General features: G+C 33.0%; 1 protein-coding gene across 1 annotated transcript in view; it reads right to left on the reverse strand.

The window, feature by feature from the left end:
* Positions 1-21,353, reverse strand: part of LOC106126180 (glutamate receptor 1) — a 50,201-nt gene that overhangs the window by 13,011 nt on the left and 15,837 nt on the right. Inside the window, exons 5-8 of the mRNA XM_013323672.1 lie at positions 5,249-5,502; positions 4,533-4,682; positions 1,032-1,238; positions 160-267 (exon numbers count right to left, since the gene is read on the reverse strand). Coding sequence (XP_013179126.1) covers positions 160-267; positions 1,032-1,238; positions 4,533-4,682; positions 5,249-5,502 — 719 coding nt within the window. The remainder of the gene's footprint in view (positions 1-159; positions 268-1,031; positions 1,239-4,532; positions 4,683-5,248; positions 5,503-21,353) is intronic.

Consider the following 21,353-nt stretch of genomic DNA (forward strand, 5'->3'; position numbering starts at 1 on the left):
TATTAAATTTTATTTTCCCTGTTTAAGATCCGAGATATAGACTCTTCTTATTTTCTTTAGTAAACACAGATCATAAAAAAGTATATTATTATATTATATAAATACAGGACAGAAATAAATTAGAATTAAAAAAATATATTTTAAGAAAAAAAACTTTACCTGAATCATCGCACTTTCAACTGTCATTTCTACAACTTGTAAAGTAAAATTATATCTATGACCTTCTTCGTCGAATGAAATGTTTCCCGTAAGACCCTCGATATCCGTCTAAAATAAAAAGAACACTCAGATTTTTGTTGTTGATATCAAACATATTTCAACCTACGAGCCTACTCTAAATCAGGGATGATTAGGTGTTAGTCAACTTCGCAAGACTAGAACGAAATGGTGCAAACATCTTTAAATTTTTTCGCCAACATATGGATTGTGTCAATATTATCGTTCATCGTAATAACGTCCGATAAATGTAGGTACATAAGAAATTCTAAAACCACCATGTCAAGCATTGAATCCAGGATCTATAGATTACTAGTTCAATGGTTACACACAAAAACGTCGCTCTATAACTCCCTAAATATGCTCATACATCATAAATAGAAAGTTATACACGTGTGACAAATGTACCTGTTTATTGTTTGAAACTCGGACTCAAACGTAAAATTGCAAAATAGAAACAAATAACTATCATACATACGAAGTGGCACAGAATAATGTGTGTGTGATTCTATGCCCACATATCAAACGCGACAAAGCGCCGAGAACGTTGACGGCACAAAGCTAAACTTTCTTTAAATACGGGCTTGGATGCCGCTTTATTTTAAACTAAATAAATATTTGAATTTGTATTTCTCAGTCATACCGTGATGAGCTTAACTATAAGTACTATTCATTTTAACTTAACTCCGTTTAATTTAAAACAAAACCTTTTTCAAAAGTAACAATTTATCAAATTTTCTTCTACGTCTCAGTCCAATTAAGAAAAAAATTAGCTCAAATGTCAAAACTAATTTTAAATACCAAATAACTCTTACCTTTTTTATTAATCTTGATATTTTATCACCATGTTCGAATGGTACAACCCAGCTCTTGCTAGGATTGCAGTCTATTACTTTGGTAAGGTTCGCTTGCGCTGCAGCACGGCGTAAAGCTGTTCTGAACGCATCAGGTTTCTTTCTCATCAGTCGTCCAAGCGCGTCCATAAGTACTTGTACACCGTCGTACATAAGCGCAGTTTGCGCCTGTTATCAAAGTTTTGTTTAGTTTTATATAAAACTAACGGTCGTTCGCGGAATTACAAAAAAAAACTTTATAAGTCTATGTTCTTTTAGACTATGTTCTACACCTTCTATGTGCAAAATTTCATCAAGATCTGTTGAACCTTTCCAGATACCTTCTAACATACATCCATACATCTAAACTTTCCATTTATAATATTAGTAAGAAGTAAAATTAAGATAACATTAGAAAATAATATATCGATTATTTATTTCGCATATAAAATTGTTTGTATTATTTAGATAAATAATTTCAAATTATTAATGTTATTTACTTTTGTTGTTTTAAAAACCAATTCATTAATCATCCTTGATTGGTGACATGATTTAATGTTTTATTTAAACATTGCTTTAGTTCGTTTAACCAACACTTCATTGTTAATTAAATAAATTGATTATGCCGAAGACTAACACTTATGTTTGGCCCAAATTGATGAGAAATACAATTTGTAAATGCATACAGAATTACTTCTGTCACGATTTCTCGTATGAGTGGCGCACTGTAACTAAGGTAGTGATTTGGAATGGAATCGTAACAGTGGCGAATGACATGGATGGAAGTCAATCAATCATTCTCCATCTTCCAACCGTTGTCAGTACAGCGAACATAGCGGATAAACAAATTGATTTCGGTTATTTGGTTGTTGATTTATTTATTCATCTAATTTTAAAGTTATATTTTTATCTTAAATTTTAACTTTTAATACTGTTTTGTCTATTTTCAAAGGTCTTCTATATAAATTCATTTAAACTAAAAATTAACTTACAAATCATGTAAGACCAGGTTACGTTAAGTGTAACATTTCTTTTTTTATCTTACTAATATTATAAACACGAAAGTATATATTGATGTTTGTTAGAAGGTATCTCCAAAACAGCTACATGGATTTGGTTAAAATATATAGGTATAGAACATAGCCTGGAAGAACACATAGGCTACTAATTAAGATTTTTTCTTTTTAATTCCGCGCGGACTATATCGCGGACGATAGTCAGTTAATCATAAATTAGATGAGGTGCAATAAAAAGACATAATCTATAATATTTAATCTATAAAAGTAAAAATACGTAGTAATATTTTGCCCAAAATATTTTGATAATATTAAAATGCTTACAAAGTTTTTATTAGCCATCATAAACATAATATACCAGTGGATCACTCAACGCATACATTATGATATATTACCATAAACACATTACCAATTTCTCTGAAACAATTCTCAAGTGAGAACGCTGTTAAATCTAAAAAGGCCGAAGTGTAACTCGAAACGGAGAGATCATAATATGAAGTAATAATTTATGCCGGGTAACCACTTACGGTTTCATTAGGGTGTACGCAAGTTAGTGAAATCTACATAAACGCGTTATTACTCTACGTCGGAATTTTCTTTAAACGAAATGTTATTTACCACCTCGGTGCTGACTTTATGCAACGTTTTGGGTTTGTCGTAAAATTTTGTTGATACTTTCAGTAAAGAAGATTTATAAATATGCTCCTAAGTCTTAAATTAGTGTAGAGTTTATGTTTATATTAAATTTAAAGGTTGGCGCGGCTTGTAATACAACCTTTATGGCTAGATAGTAAGTAAAAAAATTTGGATACATCAAAGTAAGACTGGCAGTTGAGACGCTGAAACTTGTATCACTTAAGCACAACTTATTTTGTGAAAACTTAAATAGTTATTACAAATATTTAAACTAATCTGTACTTTTCTCATATATTAGTACGAAACTATGTTAATCTTTTATGAATAGATTTTTTTATTTTATTATTATAATTTTAATTTTAAAGTAAGGTATAGATGAAGTTTTCACTTTCATTCCATTAACATCACAGGGATTTTATTTAATTGAAATTTGTAATAAAATACGCTAGAATTCTTGAATATTGAAATTTAGACTCTATTACAGAAATTTACACCGCACGGAGAGATCAATCGTTGCGATAAAAATGGATACACCTGCCCGAGGCAAAAGTTCTATCACTAAACTTTATGAACCTGGAATGGAAGAGACGGGGAAGTGGATTTGGCGGGGGAGGGGCGTAGGTAGAGGAAATATACTCTTTCTGTCTTGGACACACCACACCTATGTTGATTATTAAGAAAGACATACTGATGATTATGAGCAGCGGTCACTTCGCTGTTTTGGCGAATTCCGGTGGCCGCAGCCTTATTTGTGACATACGAGCAGGCTCATGCTATAAGGAAAAAACCTTGTAAACCTATAATTTTAATACAGTGAAGGTGTTATCATCATCATTAGCTCACTATACATCCACACCGAGAGGCTCGGAGCCTACTCTAAGTTAAGAGTGATTAGGCTATAGTCAACCATAGGTGTAAGGTACCCCTATAAAATATTATGAGCGTTATATTTTTGTAACATAGAGATAAAGCACAATTTCTATGAATACATCTTTGTATTATAAAAAACAAACTATCTGTTGCGAAAGCATTATACATACATTTTAAGGGAAACCAACCTTATAATCCTTTCTCAAAATATGTATGATTTCCTCAACAAAATGTGGTAATAAATTGCAGCTGGGAATTTGAAGAAAAATATCAAAAAATTCTTAACAGTAACAGAGAAATTGTCACGATTTGCTTCAAGAAATTAAAAGAAAGAATCGTGCTATTGTTATCGGAACACTTATTTAGGTCAGAGTTTTGTTGTTACATTTTATATCTTATACTATTTTTATAAGTTTTTTTTTATATTTTATAAACAAATACAACAACCAAACCCAAAACACGAAAAATCATCATGCACTTATCAATTGACTCTATACATTTCTATCAGCCGATCTAAAAGACGATATAAAATAATTTAGGTATTTTTAAACGCTTTTTAATTTTTACTATGTAGTTCTTTCAATATTATTTTGAATTGTAATATTACTTTCTTTGCCTTCAAGAGGTTGCCAACGATCGAGTGCTTGTTTCATCGTACATATTTTTAGTACTCAAAACCTCTCCATCACTAATAGGCTCTTCTTTTACGTACAATACAAACGCGGAAAGCCACTTCAAAGGATTTCCGTGTAGCATAAAAGGCAACAATATAAAATAGATATTGGAAAAATGAACGGAAACATCATTTGATAGAAATATGGTAGATTTTATGAAATAAGCATACATTTCTAAACTGACATGATTGCAGTGCTGTAAACTCAATCGTAGTACGGAACTCGCTAATTAAACTGCCACTGTCAGGCAAGGCATATAGAGTTGCGTTAAAAGCATATCCACTTACCGATATGGTCCCCTTGAAACGGGGGTCCATTCTTCGTAAGCCGTCCATGAAATCACGCACGATCTTCCGTGAATGATCCACAATTCTGAAACCAGTGATATTAACAGCACCGTATTCCGTTACTTCATTTTCCCAATGATCGTCCATAACCTGTTAATTGAATAAAACAAAAATTAAACTTAATTACACATCGTTTTTAATATTAAAATGATAAGATTTAGATATTTAATGATACGCTTTACTCTTTTTAATACTGTTTTAAAGTAATTTATTTCTCAATTCCATTATTGAAGATCAGTATTATATTATATTCTTGCGTTCTAAAATATATCTATTGTCGCAAAAATTACAAAAAATGTAATAGTGTATTACTCAATACGGTAATTCGAAAGGAAATGCAAACGTGAGGTTTAAAGTAATATATTATTTTAAAGTTCCCAATTAATTACAAATTGTATTAATAATTTACAAAAAACTAAACGCATTTGAAAAGGATAAAGTTCAATCGGTATTTGACGCGAGTTTATTCGTTAAACTTTAAAATGGAATAACTCTTCCATAAAAGCGATGTGTACGTTTCTAAATCGGCCAAGAGTGAATTGACCTTTTTTTACGTACTGTGATTTCAAAACGATTGACAATTGAGATCGCCTGCAATTGGTTGTTACACGTTCCACGTTATTCGGCGTCGGCTCAGTGAAACAGAAAAAGCTTACCAGCCCACTGAGCATGTAGTGGTAGGTTCTACGGCCCAATTGTACTTTTCGCACATGCTCCACTAGTATGTTTTTCGCATTTTTCGCGTTACAGTCGAGCACTATGCGTTTATTGCTCCATCGGTCATACTGTTCCAAACTCAACAGAAATTCCATTGCATCTGATGCGTTATTAATTCGCTTCACGAGTGATATACGAAACGTTGTCCGACCCGGTTGCATTGTCTGGTACAGTTGTTGCAGCCGAAGCAGACCTAGTGATAAACAAATTGTAAAAGTTAACTAATCGAAAATTAAAATTATGTTAATACAAAAATTTCTTATCACTACAGAGCTAAAAAGAATTATATTTATATACTCGTACCAAAAATAATGCTGTCTTAATTTTAAATCCTAAGGATACTATAGAAAACATATCAAGAAAACGAAAGTGAATCGGCGTAAGTAAAGTGTAATAAATTAGCACAATTCCTTTGGTTAAAGCGGCTCCCGAAAAGCGAATAGTTACATTGACATAGCCAGGAACATTTTCATGCCGCTCTATTTTCCAACTCTCCTAAACCAATTCGAGTCCACGCGAATTTTATCGAATTAAACGCCCCATATAAAACAAGCCAAACGAAAAAAGGACAAAAGCGGGCTCAGAAGAGGCAGAAAATAAAAACTCTTTTGGTCGGCTCGCGAGGGAGGGGTTTACACACGTTGTTATAATATAACTGTCTAATGAAACGGATAAAATACGAAATATGGTCGGTTCGTGAATGCTAACACGCCGTGAAGGCAATTCAGTGCAGATAGTTTTTGTAAGCTGTTATACTACAATAGCTTTTAATGCATAGTGGAAAACAGCTCAGAATATCTCTACATAGAGAATTAAAGATGTATTTAAAATTACGGATTAACCAAGAATTTTTACTTGGTACTATCGTACTAATATTATAAATGTGGACGTTTGGATGGATAGATGGATGTTTTATAGAAGTTTACTCCGGAACTGGTCAACGGATTTTGATGAAATTTGGCACATATGCAGAATATAGTCTGGAAGAATACATAGGCTACTAATTACGTTTTTTCTTAATTCCTAGCGTACGGAGTCGACAATAGCAAGTAATACAAATGGTTATTATTATCATTAATTTATAAACGATAAAATATAACAGTCATAATTATTCCCTACCTGGCGCATTGTTCGCAAACTTTAACTACCTTGGCGTAGTTGTAACAATTCGTAAGAACGTTACACGTCGGCTTACAGGTCTAGAAGGATTAGACCTCCAAATTACTGACATAGAAAGGGTTTCGAACTTTGCCGTTGACAAAACTGTTAACAGTTTTGACTAGCACAAAATTTCAATTCCTGCATAATTAGTTAAGAAGATTAACTGACATTTGGAATAGGAATATGAGAGTATATGACGATTGTTGTTTTCTTAACACGTTAGCTGCCATGTCGGACTATATGTCCGACAAGCTAATGTTTCAATCAGGCCGTGTCGGACTATATGTCCGACAAGCCATACTTCTATTCAATACCTACATTAAAAAAAATATTTTTTTCAAAAAATCATTGTGGCAGCCAACGTGTTAATGGCATTATACGAGATAATTTAAAGCGATCCAAAACATATATAACAATTGATGACGCGAAATTTGTGAGAAAACTTTTACTAATATCTTACTAACATTATAAATGGGAATGTTTAGATGGATGGATGATTGGATGTTTGTTTGAATGTATTTCCAGAAAGGGGGTATGTATCTTGCTAAAATTAGGCATATACGTAGAATATAGCCTGAAATAACACATAAGCTACTAATGATTTCCGCGCGGACGGATTCGCGGGCGACAGCTACTAGTATCATATTTAAAAAGCGATGATAATATTTAAGCTCACTAAGTTGTCGAGACAGAATTGATCTCATTTGCTACGTATAGAAATAAAGCTTCTATACATTATTACAATGAAGTATTTGGAACCAATAGAGCTGAAAGTAACTTTACCATATGCGGAGTGCAATGTATTTTTAAGTAGTAAAAACGCTAGCGGTGGTCCAGCACTCGGCTGGAGTTGTTTGAATGCATCAAGTACTACAACGTGAACAGGTTTTTTTTTTCAAAAAAAGAAAACAGTATTGAGGGCGCTTCTATAGCTTTTTCACTGTAACTTTCCCTGCCAGTCTTTTATGAGATTAATCAAATATTCCTACATTCAAAAAAAAAACTTCGTCAATTTATTTCAAAAGCAAATGCCGACATGGATTATGATTTTTTTCCGCTTCATTTCTTTTTAACGTTCTGTAAAGGGGACTTAGGAAATGGTTTGAATGCCGTGTTGTATAAAGCTTAGGAGTGACATACATATTTGCTTTTGACGTGTTGTCATCCAGTTATCTTCCCGTCAAGTAATGAGTTAAGAAAACATCCATCTGTGGTTGAAGCTTCTTATAAACGAGAGATTTTTTTCCATACGATTAGGAAATGATATGCACTGAGAAAAAAATAACATAATAAGCAAATATATCTTTGCCTTAAGTGGTAGAATTGTAATTCGAATTTCAAGAACTTATATAAAAACGGCTAAAACAGTCACGTATGTTCGTCCGGTGGCGGCACCGACTAGTTTCGCGCCCATCGGGGGCCCTACGTACGGACATACGTAAGTGTTTTCGCCGTTTTTATAAAAGTTTATGATAATGTCTCACGAAAGTTTGAACAAATTACAAGAGTGTAAGATATTCTTTATTGAATTCCTCAATCGCTGATAAATTGGATCTAAGTAATAATAACAATACGAAACATCAACCAACATCTTAAGAAGCTCTCGCTTATTAGTTAAATTAAGGGCAAGATACAAAAAGCAGTTATTCTAGAAACCGAACGCATCTTGAGCAAGTTCCTGTCTCTGCAGCCCTGACCGCTGGTTGCTTGAGTCTTGGGATTCCGCAGCCGGTGGTGCTATATTTTTAATATAACATATTTTGTACAGTTTTTCATTTTATATATGAAATGTACTATATTAAGAGTATGATAAATAAATAAATACATCTAAAAACAATACGAAATAAACACATAATACTTCCGAGAAATTTAATTAAGATTAGTTTGAAAAATTTATAAACTCTAATATTCTTCTCTCACTGAGTTTACCTTTCCAAATGATTACACAGTAAATTGCCGCTTATAAAGACAAGTTCATGTGAAAACGCTTATGCGCTACCGGAATTCACGTGAAAATTAAAAAGTTCCGTTAATCTGACGTTTCATTCGCAAACAAAGCGGTTCTCGAATCATGGCATTAAAGATTTAAATATGTCACTGAGTGCCGACTTAAACTTTAAATTTTATTTAATTACTAGTCGCCCGCGATTCCGTCTGCGCGGAATTAAAAAACTTAACTAGTAGAATATGTGTTCTTCCAGACTACGTTCTGGAGATGCCTTCAAACAAACATTCATCCATTCATCTAAACATTAGCATTTATAATATTAGTAAGTAAGCAAATTAATATGACTTCAGACTGATTCTCTTAAATATTCTTGAGACCTTGAATTACAAACACTAAGTTTTTATTTTGTTTACAAAGAGATGGATTTTTATTATCATTCCAGTGATGTAGAGTTACGTAGCTTATTAAAATTTTTGTCTCCCAAATTATTTTCCTTCTTCAAGTTTTAAAACAAAACAAATTAAAAGTGACAACAATCTTGACGACAGGGTCGCAATATATTGAAGCCCTACACATTCCTGTTTTGGAATTAATTAAATTAAAAGACAATTACCCCTCGAATAAATTATACTTTCATTTTATACCATATTAAATCTAAACAATATTATAAAGAGAATACCATATTTATTTTAGAACTAGCTGTCACCCGCGACTCCGTCTGCGTGGAATTAAAAAAAAACTTTATTAGTACCCTATGTGTTCTTACAGGCTATGTTCTACATCTATGCCTAATTTCAGCGAGATCCTTGTAGTCGTTCTGGAGATACCTTCAAACGTTTATCCATGTAATCATTTGCGTTATTAACATTTTTAGTATGATACTAGCTGTCGCCCGCGACTCCGTCCGCGTGGATATGTAAAAAAACTTAATTAGTGTAGTCCACCTATCCATCCATCCACGTCCATCCATCTAAACATTCGCATTTATAATATGAGAAAGTTAAATAAAAAGCAGCCCTTCAAGGCATAAATTCGAAAAAAAAGAATAAATAGTATCCTATGTCCGTCTTTTGGCCCTAAGCTTCCTCCTCACCAAGTTTTAGCCATATCGGTATAGCCTTTCTTAAGTTATGAATAGTATAACTAATACGACTTTCCTTTATATATGTTTATAGATCAAAATTACTGGGTAGACTTGAATTCTTCCGCCTCTATAAACTACAGTAAGGCATTGACATATCGTCTCGTATATCCTTGAGTACACGTAATAGAAATTAGATATTTCTTATGATTTAATTACTTTTTCTCTTTACTGCTCTGTTTCAGTTGTTACACGTGTTAAATTCTATATCAAAACAATAGAAGCATTAAAATATTTAATTTCTCCTGTCAAGTTAATCCTTATAATATAATGGGTTGGTTCGATTAAGCCACGTGATCCGATTGGAGGGGTTACACTGTTAAGAGATAAATGTGCGGTGGTAAGTTGTCTGCGAGGGTACAATATCCCACATGTGTGTCTGTACTCGTGACCCTTGAGGTTTTCATCTGTCGCCAGTGAACTAATAGCATGTGACACTATCTACTCGTAGGATAATTCAATAGCATCTATTATAAACTTGTCAAATATAGTTTTGGTTACTTAAATTAAAATCATTGTTTTTTTGTTAATTATTGAACGGTAATCGTTTAAGGTTTCGGATAAAAGAAGGTTGCATGTAGCTGAAATGCGACAAGAAAGGATAAAGTTAAAAATGTGTATATTAGAGGAAGTTTGAAAGTAGCGCCAGTGATCGAGAAATTGAGGTGTAAAATATTAGCGTGGTTTGGACATGTTATGCGGAGGGATGATGATGATATAAGCAAAAAAATAATGAGATTGAATGTGGATGGCTACAAGGGTAGAGGAAGACCAAAAAAAGTATGGAATGACTTCGTGTAAGAAGGGGGTAGACTCGGATATGACGGCTGATAGAGATGTATGGAGGAGTAGTACATACTGTGCCGACCCGTCGATGGGGATAAGAGTAGGTTGATGATGATTGAACGGTAATCGTTTGCATGTCTATTTGAATGTAATTAATTGTAACTTAAATGGTTTGATTATTTTTAAACTACGAAGAATTCGATTACTCTTTCTCTGTAGTGATAGGAAACAACCATTCGAGCTCTTGGACTTAACAACTGGTCCTATTCTAAAACATTTTGTTGATGATAAATGAAAAGAATAGTTGTTGTCGCTTGTTTCAATATTTGGACGTTAGACTTTATATTAACAAAATTTATAACATATCAACTAACATTAGTAGGATACGACTTAAATATACTGTTCTGTTCTCGGTGCATCATAATTCGTGTGTGTAATGCACATAATGGATGAACGTTAACGATTTGGTAAGTCTGATTAGCTCACCACCATGATATACAGCTGCGCTACAAACCACAACAGAATAATATGTTTTCGCTTCATTTTAACTCGCTTTCCACTATAACATATTGCGACAGATCACAAACTTTACATGTAAATATACAGGTGTTATAATAATTTCTACTTCTATTTGCTAACTTTTAATCTATCTTATCTTACTAATATTATAAATGCGAATGTTTAGATGGATGGATATTTATTTGAAGTTACATATCTCTAGAGCGGTGGACCAGATCGCGACGAAATTTTTCAGTCATATAGAACATAGTCTGGAGGAATACATATGCTACTAATTATGTTTTTTAATTACGCGCGACGAAGTCTGTTAGAAGGCATCTCCAGAATGGCTCTAAGGATCTCAATGAAATTTGACAAAGATGTAGAACATAATTTGGAGGGACACACATTCTTTTTTTGGGTTTTTTTGGACACCCAAATGGTTTTTTTAATTCCGCGTGGACGGAGTCGCAAGCGACAGCTACTAAAGAATAAAAATGTTCATACCAGTATCATATTTTTGAAAGGATTAAGTAGTAGACTTCCAAAAGCATATCGATGTACTATGAAATTTTACGGCCTGCACTTATGCAAAAATAATAACACAGTTATGATATTCTGGATATTAGATTCATGTAAACTAAATGAAACCTTGTATTCAGTGTGGTTTTCTTTATAATAGAAGATAGCATCGGTTACGGAAACCCTATTAACAAAGTGTCGTTGTCATTCCGTCTATTGTGTCCCATTGGAATGGAATCGAATGGCTTTTAGATCACTACATGGGACAAAGGACAATTTAGTCGAAAAACACTTCAAAGAAAATGTTTCAATATAATTGGGCCTATACGATTTCACGCAAACTATTATTTTTTTATGCTATTTGTTTTAATAAATATAACCACTATAAAGTCAGTATTGAACTTAATATATTTAGTACAAATTTAACATTAATTTATTTTACTTTATAAAACCTTTCAGAATGAAGAAATCAATCTTCATTACTAAATTAAAAAGATTTCTAAATTCTATAGGCCCTAACTTATTTAAGGATCAAACTCCGAGGTACATAGATACGAATAGCTGACTCAGTACATCTACAATATATGTATTTATATTTTAGTAATTTAATTTATTAGAATTCCCAATCAGTACAATACGCAGTTTTTCAATTTCCATTTGTTGGCCACTCGCTCGGAATTAACGAAGCTTTCATAAACGTACTGAGCGAGGCTCACATGCTCCAGAGTCTCAAATGAAAATAAATTATTGATCAAAACGTGCGGGTGTTTCAGTTCCAAACGTTAAATGGAAAACTCTCCGTCCCTTGATTAGTCGTATGGACTTTTGTATTGGTTTGTATTCGCAGTTTGTGTGTCGCCGCCTCTGTATCTTCAACAATTTCGTTTGATAGGATCCTTTTGTTCTTTTTCCTTCAAACCCATATTCTCATATTCTGGCTTATAGGATACAAATTGGATTAGAAATACGCGATCTAGTGTGCTGCAGAAATTGATTTTAGGTAAGCGAAACGTTTTTTATGAGCATTACTGACAAATTGAATTATCATCTCTTCAAATATGTAGCTCCTCAAGGTAAAATAATAAGATATGTGAATTGGTATGTATTTTCTTTGTCTATTCTATACTGTTAGGAAGAAAATTCGAAAATGTGGCAGTGTATTGACCCAACACTAGCCTTACTAAAATGTCGACGTTTGTGTCCCTACACTATTCATTCTAACACTGGACTTTGTAACGAAAGCACGTCATTCACGCCAAAGGATTTTAACCAATAATGTCTAAAAATACATACAAACTTTTTTGATAGCCACTAAACTTTAATGTAGGATTTTCTAATTGTAAAATATCGTTTGTTTTACTTTATTTAAGTAGATATTGAAATATTGAGTGCGATATTTTTCAAACAAGTTTAACTTTTAAATATTTACTAGCTGTCACGCGTGGCTCAGTTTACGCGGCATTAAATAGATAGCAGTCGATTCTCAGATCTACTGAATTTGCATATAAAATTTTATAAAAATCGTTCAAGCCGTTTCGCAGGAGTATGGTAACTAACATTGTGACATGACAATTTTATATGTAAGATAATTATGTATGACTTAATTTAACTTATTCTAAATCAATTATTGTAGAAACGAAATAAGCGAAACATAATTAAAATACTGATTTCTATTTAAACATATTAGTATAATATAGCCAATATCGTTTAAACCAAATTTCAATTACTTCGGTTGAGAACTTGTATAAGATGAAACACCCAAACCTCGTTGAAATCAATTATGCCTTGGAAATTTAAGTTATCGAAGTTTAAATTCAATTAATGAAGCGGAGTCGAACTAGAATTTTTATTGACCTCTTTCATATATTAATAATTATTATTCATTCAAAAAATTTATTCATAACAAAAAAAAATATTTTTCCGATTTATTAACCGACTTCAAAAATTAAGAGGTTTTCAATTCGTCTGTATTTTTTTTTTCTTATTACTTTTAATAATTCGATTGCGAGAAGATTTTATATCTTTACAATATCAATAAAATAGTATTTTCTTTTAGGGATTTCAAAATTTGTAAATATAAAATATGTTGTGATGTACTGGGATCTATTACTATTGATAAACTTCAATCGGACGATGTCGTGAGCGTTTGCTAATGATTAAATATAAACGAATAATTACCAAAATGCATTAAAATTTGGTGAAATTATTTAATATTCGCTTACTTACTGAATTTTAATTTTATAGCAAAATAAACTGGGTCATGACTGCCGTCATTAAAATTAATTAAATTTCAATTTTATCCCCCATTTTATCTCATACTTGGTTACGAAAATAAATTAATTTAATAAATCTACAAGGATTACATAAGGAAAGTATGAGTCAAAATGCATATATTGTTTAAAATGGACAAAACAACAAATGTATCTTTTACTTCCACAAGATTATTTCAATTAGTTAAATGTCCTCTGAAATCTCTGGACTGGTTAATGTGAGATTCTTACTCACTAAAACTCCCTCGGTGGCCAACCTCAAGTGCAACTGCGTGGGTCCCGGGATCTCCAAAGGAACGCAACGGAACCCTTTACACTGGGCTTCTGCATAACTCCAGGAAAATACTTCCTCGTGTCTCCGTAAGATATATAAAGTAACTTATGGTTTTAAATTCCTTTTAGAATATCGTATGGGCTTCCATTCGTAGGCCGTTTCATATATGATAATAAGGGAAGCGTTTCGTTCTGCGACGCATTGGAATTCCATTTATTCAGTACATTACCATAAAGATTCGAGAAATTAAATCATGGTTCGAATAAAAATGCATCCCGAATAATGGACTGGTTCATAAAAATTGTTTATTTTTAACATCGAAATTGCGATTTAAAAAAGTTGTATATTGTTTCTATAACGTATTATTGGTCGTAGATAATGAATAAGGGCAAAAGTTTCCAGAATAATGGCATCGGGAGGACATATATTTAAAGTCTCTTAGGAAAATAGAATTTCTTTACTTAAACTATTGGACTATTGCCATAGATGTCTAACCTATATTTTTTCTATAGTTTAACTAAATAATTTTGCACAAAAATATATCAGTTAACTTATTATTTAGGAATTTCTTCGTGGAATAGATTTTTTTTTACAATTTTTAAATTTTAACGAACGAAAAATAATAACATCTAAACTGAATAACTCTGAAACAGTAAATCGTTAGTTTGGAGCTATAACAACTGAGTTTTCACCAAACGAATTGTTAAAACTTTCAAATTACACCACGGATAAGGGTTTCGTTGAATAAAATATTCAATAGTTACGATTCATGAGAATAGTATTGTTTTTATACCCTAAACTAGTTTGGTTTCATTGTGCTTTTCAAACTTTTTCACTAACTAAATACTCATTCGTGTGAAATTGTACGCCAGTGGTTTAATATAAGGAAGTTTTCCCTTTAAAGAGCTACCGCGAGATTACTTCAATCATGGTTGTCAACCTTCTTTAGGATATAGTACCAAAAGTAGAAGTACGTATTATTCATCGCATGAGATTTTTAAATAAAATTAACAGGACACAGATAAAATTGAATATATGCACATTGGATATATCCCATAGCGGATTTTGATCCGTACAGTAGAAGCTGCATTACAGACGTAACAATATCAGATGATTTGTTATAATACCAGCTGTCGCCACCGACTTTGTGCAGAATTTAAAAAAATACTTAATAAATAGCCTATGAGTTCTTCCAGACTATGTCCTACATCTATGCCAAATTTCAGTCAGATCCGTTGAGTCGTTCTGGAGACACATTCACATAAACATCTATCCATCCATCCATACATCCATCCGTCTAAATATTCGCATTTATAATATTAGTAACATTATTGTGATATGCAGTTTCATAACGTCATCTAAAAAAATATATCAATTATTTTTATCGATAACGTTACTAATACATATCGCAAATTTTCTTGCTAGGCCCTCTAAATAAACTTGTTCATTTTCTAAATAAAGTAATGAAAAACTAAACGTATTCTACGGTTGCAGGTATCTTAATTTGGACACGGTACCCGCTTAAAAGTCATTGTTACACCTTGGAAGCGTTCCAGTTATTTATAAAGTTAACTTAGGTTTTATCCAGCACAAATACTGAAAGTCTAAATTATCTTACGTAAACACAGAACTCGTTAATGGTTTATGTAAATATACCGCTCTGGCATCGCTCTTATATCCGTTAATACAAAAAAATAACTAACATGCCTTTATCTCTTTTATATATTCTTACTAGCAGTCGCCCGCGATAAGTCCAAACGTAATTAAAAAAACGTAATTAGTAGCCTATGTGTTCTTCTATGTTCTATATGTGTGCTAAATTTCATTGAGATCCATTCAGTCGTTCAGGAGATACCTTCAAACGGATGGATGGATATCCATCTAAACATTCGCATTTATAATATTAGTAAGATTTCAATTCAAAAATAACAACTAATTGTTAAATAATTAATACTAAGTAAGATTTTGATTACCTAAAGAAAGAATATAAAGCAAATAACACCACATACTTTATAATAATACCATATAAACCCAATTATATACATACATAATATATTTATATACCCACTAAAACCAGTACCCATTATCCTATATTAGTATTTCTTCAAAATATTGAGTTTTTATTTTTTTATTACAACACGTAGAATTGATGCCGTCAAATAGAAATTTAACTAGGTCTTTCTCTTTCGGTAATTCTAGCTCACTAAGCCTCAACAACATCGCCTCGACACGCTGTTATAATACATAAGTAATATATGTACATGTGTATATTGACGTAATTCAGACTGACAACAACATTAAGTACTGTGATGTACCTGGTGTGGTGAAAATGTATAAACCCTAACAAACAGTACCAGTTTTCTTTCAGGTTAACAGACTAAAATATAGCTTTAACGTATAACGTATACAAAAATTAAAATAAATGATAAATTCCGAAAGATAAAACTGACAAATAATTTTTAAAATTTTTCGCATTTTTAAAATTTCCATAAAATTCTCCTACTTGAGTTTGCTTTATTATGAATTTACTCACAATTTTAACTAAATAAAACTCATCATATACTAGAGTTGTTAAAATTTATATTCCGTTGTGTTTTCGACTATTAATTGAGCAACTTAACTTTAAAACTGGGAGATGTTACAAACAACTCTACATTCAACTTTAATTCGTGAACAATTAACGTAGCATGCAGTGAAACATACGGCCAACATGAGTTCGAAAATACTGTAATTACATGATGTTGCTAAAGCAATATCCGTTGGGTATGAAGCGGCGCCAAAGCTTTATACATTAACATTTATTTTTTTCACATTTTACATTCACGCTGGCCGACTTTATTTTGAATGAAAAATATGTGTATCAGCTTTTTTCGCACTACATGCTGAAATATTTTATCACGATAATATTGTAAACCCGGCTTGCATTTGCAGTGCGATAAAAAGAAAAAAAAGATCTGGAATATTCAAAATAATATCAAAGCAGAGACAAAAGCAAAAGCAAAAGGTCTCAATAAAAATGTCAGGTTAGATCTTGCCTAACGCTCTCGGACATTTTTACAACACCCCGTGACAATTTCTTCGCAATTATTTTGTGTGAGTACGTATTGGAGAAGTGTATACATTTTTTAATCATATAAATACAATCTAGTGAATCTTTATCATCATCAGCTCACTATACGTCCCCACCGAGGGGCTCGGAGTTGGTTGGTTGACTTCACACATATCTTTGAATTTCTTCTCAGACATGTGCAGGTTCACGATGTTTTTCTTCACCGTAAGAACGTCGGATAAATGGATATATGTAAATCGGAAATCGAAAAGCACATTGGTACATGGCGGGATTCGAACCCAGGACCTGCACATTGCAAGTCAATTGCTTGACCTCTGAACCACCGACGCTCTGTGCTTCTAGTGAATCTTACTAATATTAACAATGCGAAATTTTGTATTTATAGATAGATGTTCGTTAGAAGGTGTATGAAATTTGGCACAAATATAGGACATAGTCTGGAAGAACATATAGGCTATTAACGAAGTTTTTTATCCGCGCAGACGGACTCGCGGGTGATAGCTAGTCGTATATAAATCGATACATCAATTAATGTTTTAGAGAACCAACGTAAATGTTAATGATCTAAAGTTCGTTTTTGAAACTTTACTAAAATTTAGTTCGGGTTAATTTTCCGTACGAAGTAAACGCCATTAATATTCATTATTGTTTATGAATTAAAATTAATACAACTTCTTGAATAGCCCTTCAGCGTGTTGAAGCCCTTGAAGAGCCCTCGAACCAACCAGCTGAGATCCTAATTATTCAAAGTAAATAACGATTTCACAAACTCCCTGACTCTCATCAAATTAATTATGAAACTGAATGACATGTAAAGAACAATATTATACAGCCTTCTGTTTCTTAACAACGAGAGTTTCTCTACAATATATTTATATAAAAGTAATTAACTATTGTTTAAGGAATGCTTCATTATTTACTAAAGACATCTTACTTGTCTTAAAATATAACTTTAGTTTTCTTTCATTTGTTACGAACTGTACTAACGTAGACGATAACGAAAGGTCCTGTACTTAGATTAACGATCTAATAACAGATCTTCCTCGGTAACGTGTGTTATATTCTTCCAATTAAAGTCAATCAAATGTTCACGGTCAAGTTAAAAGATGCTCGTTTGCCCCCTATCTTATAATTAAAAAAATATATTTTTAAATGGTAACTATACTTAATTTTTATTATTACTATTTTTTTATATCATAAGGTGGCAACGAGCAAGCGGCCACCTAAATAGAGCTATAATAGCGAAGTGACCGTTGCCCATAGACATACGCAATTGCATATGCGTTGCCTACCTTTGATCGACGGAGGAGAGGATGCACAGAAGAAAAAATATTTTCCCTTTCCATGTATCCTCTCATACGGATAGTCCACTTTTACTTCCCATCTTTTCCTTATAAGAAAAAGCGTGGGAAGGAAAAGAGGACTAAATTAGGCCTCCGGGACGCACACTCATCAGACGAAACGCGAAATTGCTTCCACCTCACGCCTGTCTTCGGTGTGGTCGTGATATTTCACCGGGCGAACCGGGCCAATTCGTGCGAAGATGTTAAAGCGGGATCTACCACTGTTAAATTTGAATGTTGGAGTATAAGCATCTCTAATTACTTGCTTGATGCCATTTTAATTTTCTTTCTAATTACGTCAAGTAATGAGAAAGAAAAGGAAAAGGTCGGAAATCCTTTCACTAAGTCCAAGAGACCTTAACCGAATGCAATCTTCAATTAGGTAAATGAATGCAATTAAGTAATGAATTTCCTTTGCCTTTTGATAACTTGCACATTGTTTATATTGTGTTTTTACTTCAAACATCTTTATTATTACGTTCGATAAGTATTTTGTACAAATGAATAAGTAATATTGTGGACATATTAAACATACATTTTTCCGTTTTTATGTCACTATCTTCTACTTTTTTCTTTTAGCTCTAGAGCCATTCATCCCGGGGATTCTCCAGCAATTCTTATTGTCTTTGTCACTTATAATGAAATTAGAATTTTGTTGCACATTAAAATGATTTCCTTTTAAAATATATTAATTGAATTGAATTTATGACGTTAATTTATTACGCTTTATCGTACCTAGCTTAGCTGCTAATCCAATGAAAACGGGCTTAATGCCGCTCCCCAAAATATTCTTTTGTTTTACCTACTATCCGACGACAGATTTGGGTCACCAAATTTTTATTATGCACTAACTGGCATTGTCCGTTTAGAATAATTAAAATTTTATTAAGTTAATGCAACGATTGTTTAGATACGAAGCAATATTATGTATCATATAATAGATATTTAGACTTAAGTGCCTTCGCTTTAAATCATACGAAATCTAAGCACTGACTTAGTATTCAAGCGGAACGGCATGATCCAGGCAATTGAATACACAGCTTTCGCATACAGTATACTCATGAATATATTATGCCAAACCTTTAAAGCCTCGCTATAAGGTTAAGCGGGGTACCAAGACTAAGTGTAAATGTTTAATGTCTTCAGTTTGGCACGTTTAAAACAAAACCATCTTAAGGTTTTGTTGGTGATAAAAGACCTATACAAGTTTGATAATCACCAACACACACTGGGCCAGCGTGGTTGACTATGGCCTAATCTCCTTTAACTTAGGGTAGGCTCCGAGCCCCTCTCGCGGACGAGAGCGAAAGCGTGCCCGTGGCCCCGTCCCGATGCGTTGGAGGAACAGAGAGGTTTAGTGGGTATGCCTCCGCTACGAAGGAGAATCCATCACAACTACCGCGTCCCTCCCGGGATGCGGAGTATGCATAAAGCATTCCTCTCTGGAAAAAAAAGAAAAGACTACGAGCCCCTCGGTGGGAACGATCGACGTAGTGAGCTGATGATGATAAGTTTGAGAATCATAGAGCAATAGGATTGCTGATGTCCATGGACGTTGTTGATCACATCGATGTTCTCCGACGTTTGTTTGTTCTCTTATTAAAAAGGGTATACGCATTATCTAATGACCGGTGATACGCATTATCTAATCTTTTCCTGTAATATTAACATATACTAACAAGGCACGAGACCATTGATATATAATATCAAAGTTGCATATCTTATAATACTAAAATAATATTCGTATAAAAATGAACTTGATTTCAACCAAAACGATTTCAATATGACCTTTAACATTACCGTGTCACGTAAAATGTGACAGTTGCAGTGAATCATAATATGTGATATTGAATGGAGCAGTTATCCTAATATTCTCGCGATTCTTCAGCAGCTATTAGTGACTTATGCAGACTTCCAGCACAGCGGACGTCGGAGTACCCGCACAGAATAAATTGAACGGCGATATCATCTAAGTGCTCCCTTGCTTCGCATCGAATTTATCTTCCACGTTTGAATATCGAATGTTGCTTTATCTGTGGCTTATCGAGTAATGAAATCACACAGCGCCGGTACAACTCACCGAATGCGCTGAGAGATGTTTTCCACAGCAGTGTCATTTCCCATTTTGAATAAAATATCGTTGCTAGTATCGTAACCGAAATGTGAAGCAATTTTATGAAGGTTTACCTTTACAGGTTAACAATATTTGGTGCATAGACAAGAAATATCTCTAACGATATGGAAACATTTGGAAAACAACTTAATCTGTACTGAAATTACTTCGTAAATATTCTTAATAAAATTAAACAATTTAAGCTTATTCATGTTAAGGTATAAAAGGAAGTTTAAGTATAAGAAGATAAAAATACTAGTTTCCATGATATGGATGAATGGATGTTTGTTAGAAGGTATTTCTACAACGGTTCAACGGATCTCAATAAAATCTGGTACAGATGTAGAACAAACTCTGAAAGAACACATAGGCTACTTACTAAGATTTTTTTAATTATATGCGGATGGCGCCGTGGGCAAAAGCTAGTATAATATATTTGTAGTTTGTTGTAGTTTTTGTAGTTCATATAAGTTGTTTTAACCCATTGAATGAACAAGAATGGTACATAAAGGAAAATCAGTTGTTGAGTCATTATGTGAAGTGTTGTACAAGAGGCATAAACTTTGAGGAAGCGAAACTTCTCCACAGTCGGAAATGAATGAGACCAAGTTTGTGTAACTAACGTGTAATGAGCAAGAAGAATTAGTTTATACGAGTTTATTGTACAATGTTATTGAATTACCAATAACTTTGTACGTATTTATACCAAATAATTGTTTATAATAATTGATACTATTATACTTTGGATGCAAGATGAATGTCATGTTATAAACATTGTCTACATGGTTCGCATTTCAAAGTACAACTATAGATTTATCTAGTGAGACTATCACTAACGATATTTAGTTTTATATATGACTAGCTGACGCCCATGACTCCGCGCGGGACTTAAAAATAGATAGTAGCCGAACAGCCGCA

The sequence above is a fragment of the Papilio xuthus genome, unplaced genomic scaffold (assembly GCF_000836235.2).
Source record: "Papilio xuthus unplaced genomic scaffold, Pxut_1.1 DF825017.1, whole genome shotgun sequence".
In the NCBI taxonomy this organism is placed as follows: domain Eukaryota; kingdom Metazoa; phylum Arthropoda; class Insecta; order Lepidoptera; family Papilionidae; genus Papilio; species Papilio xuthus.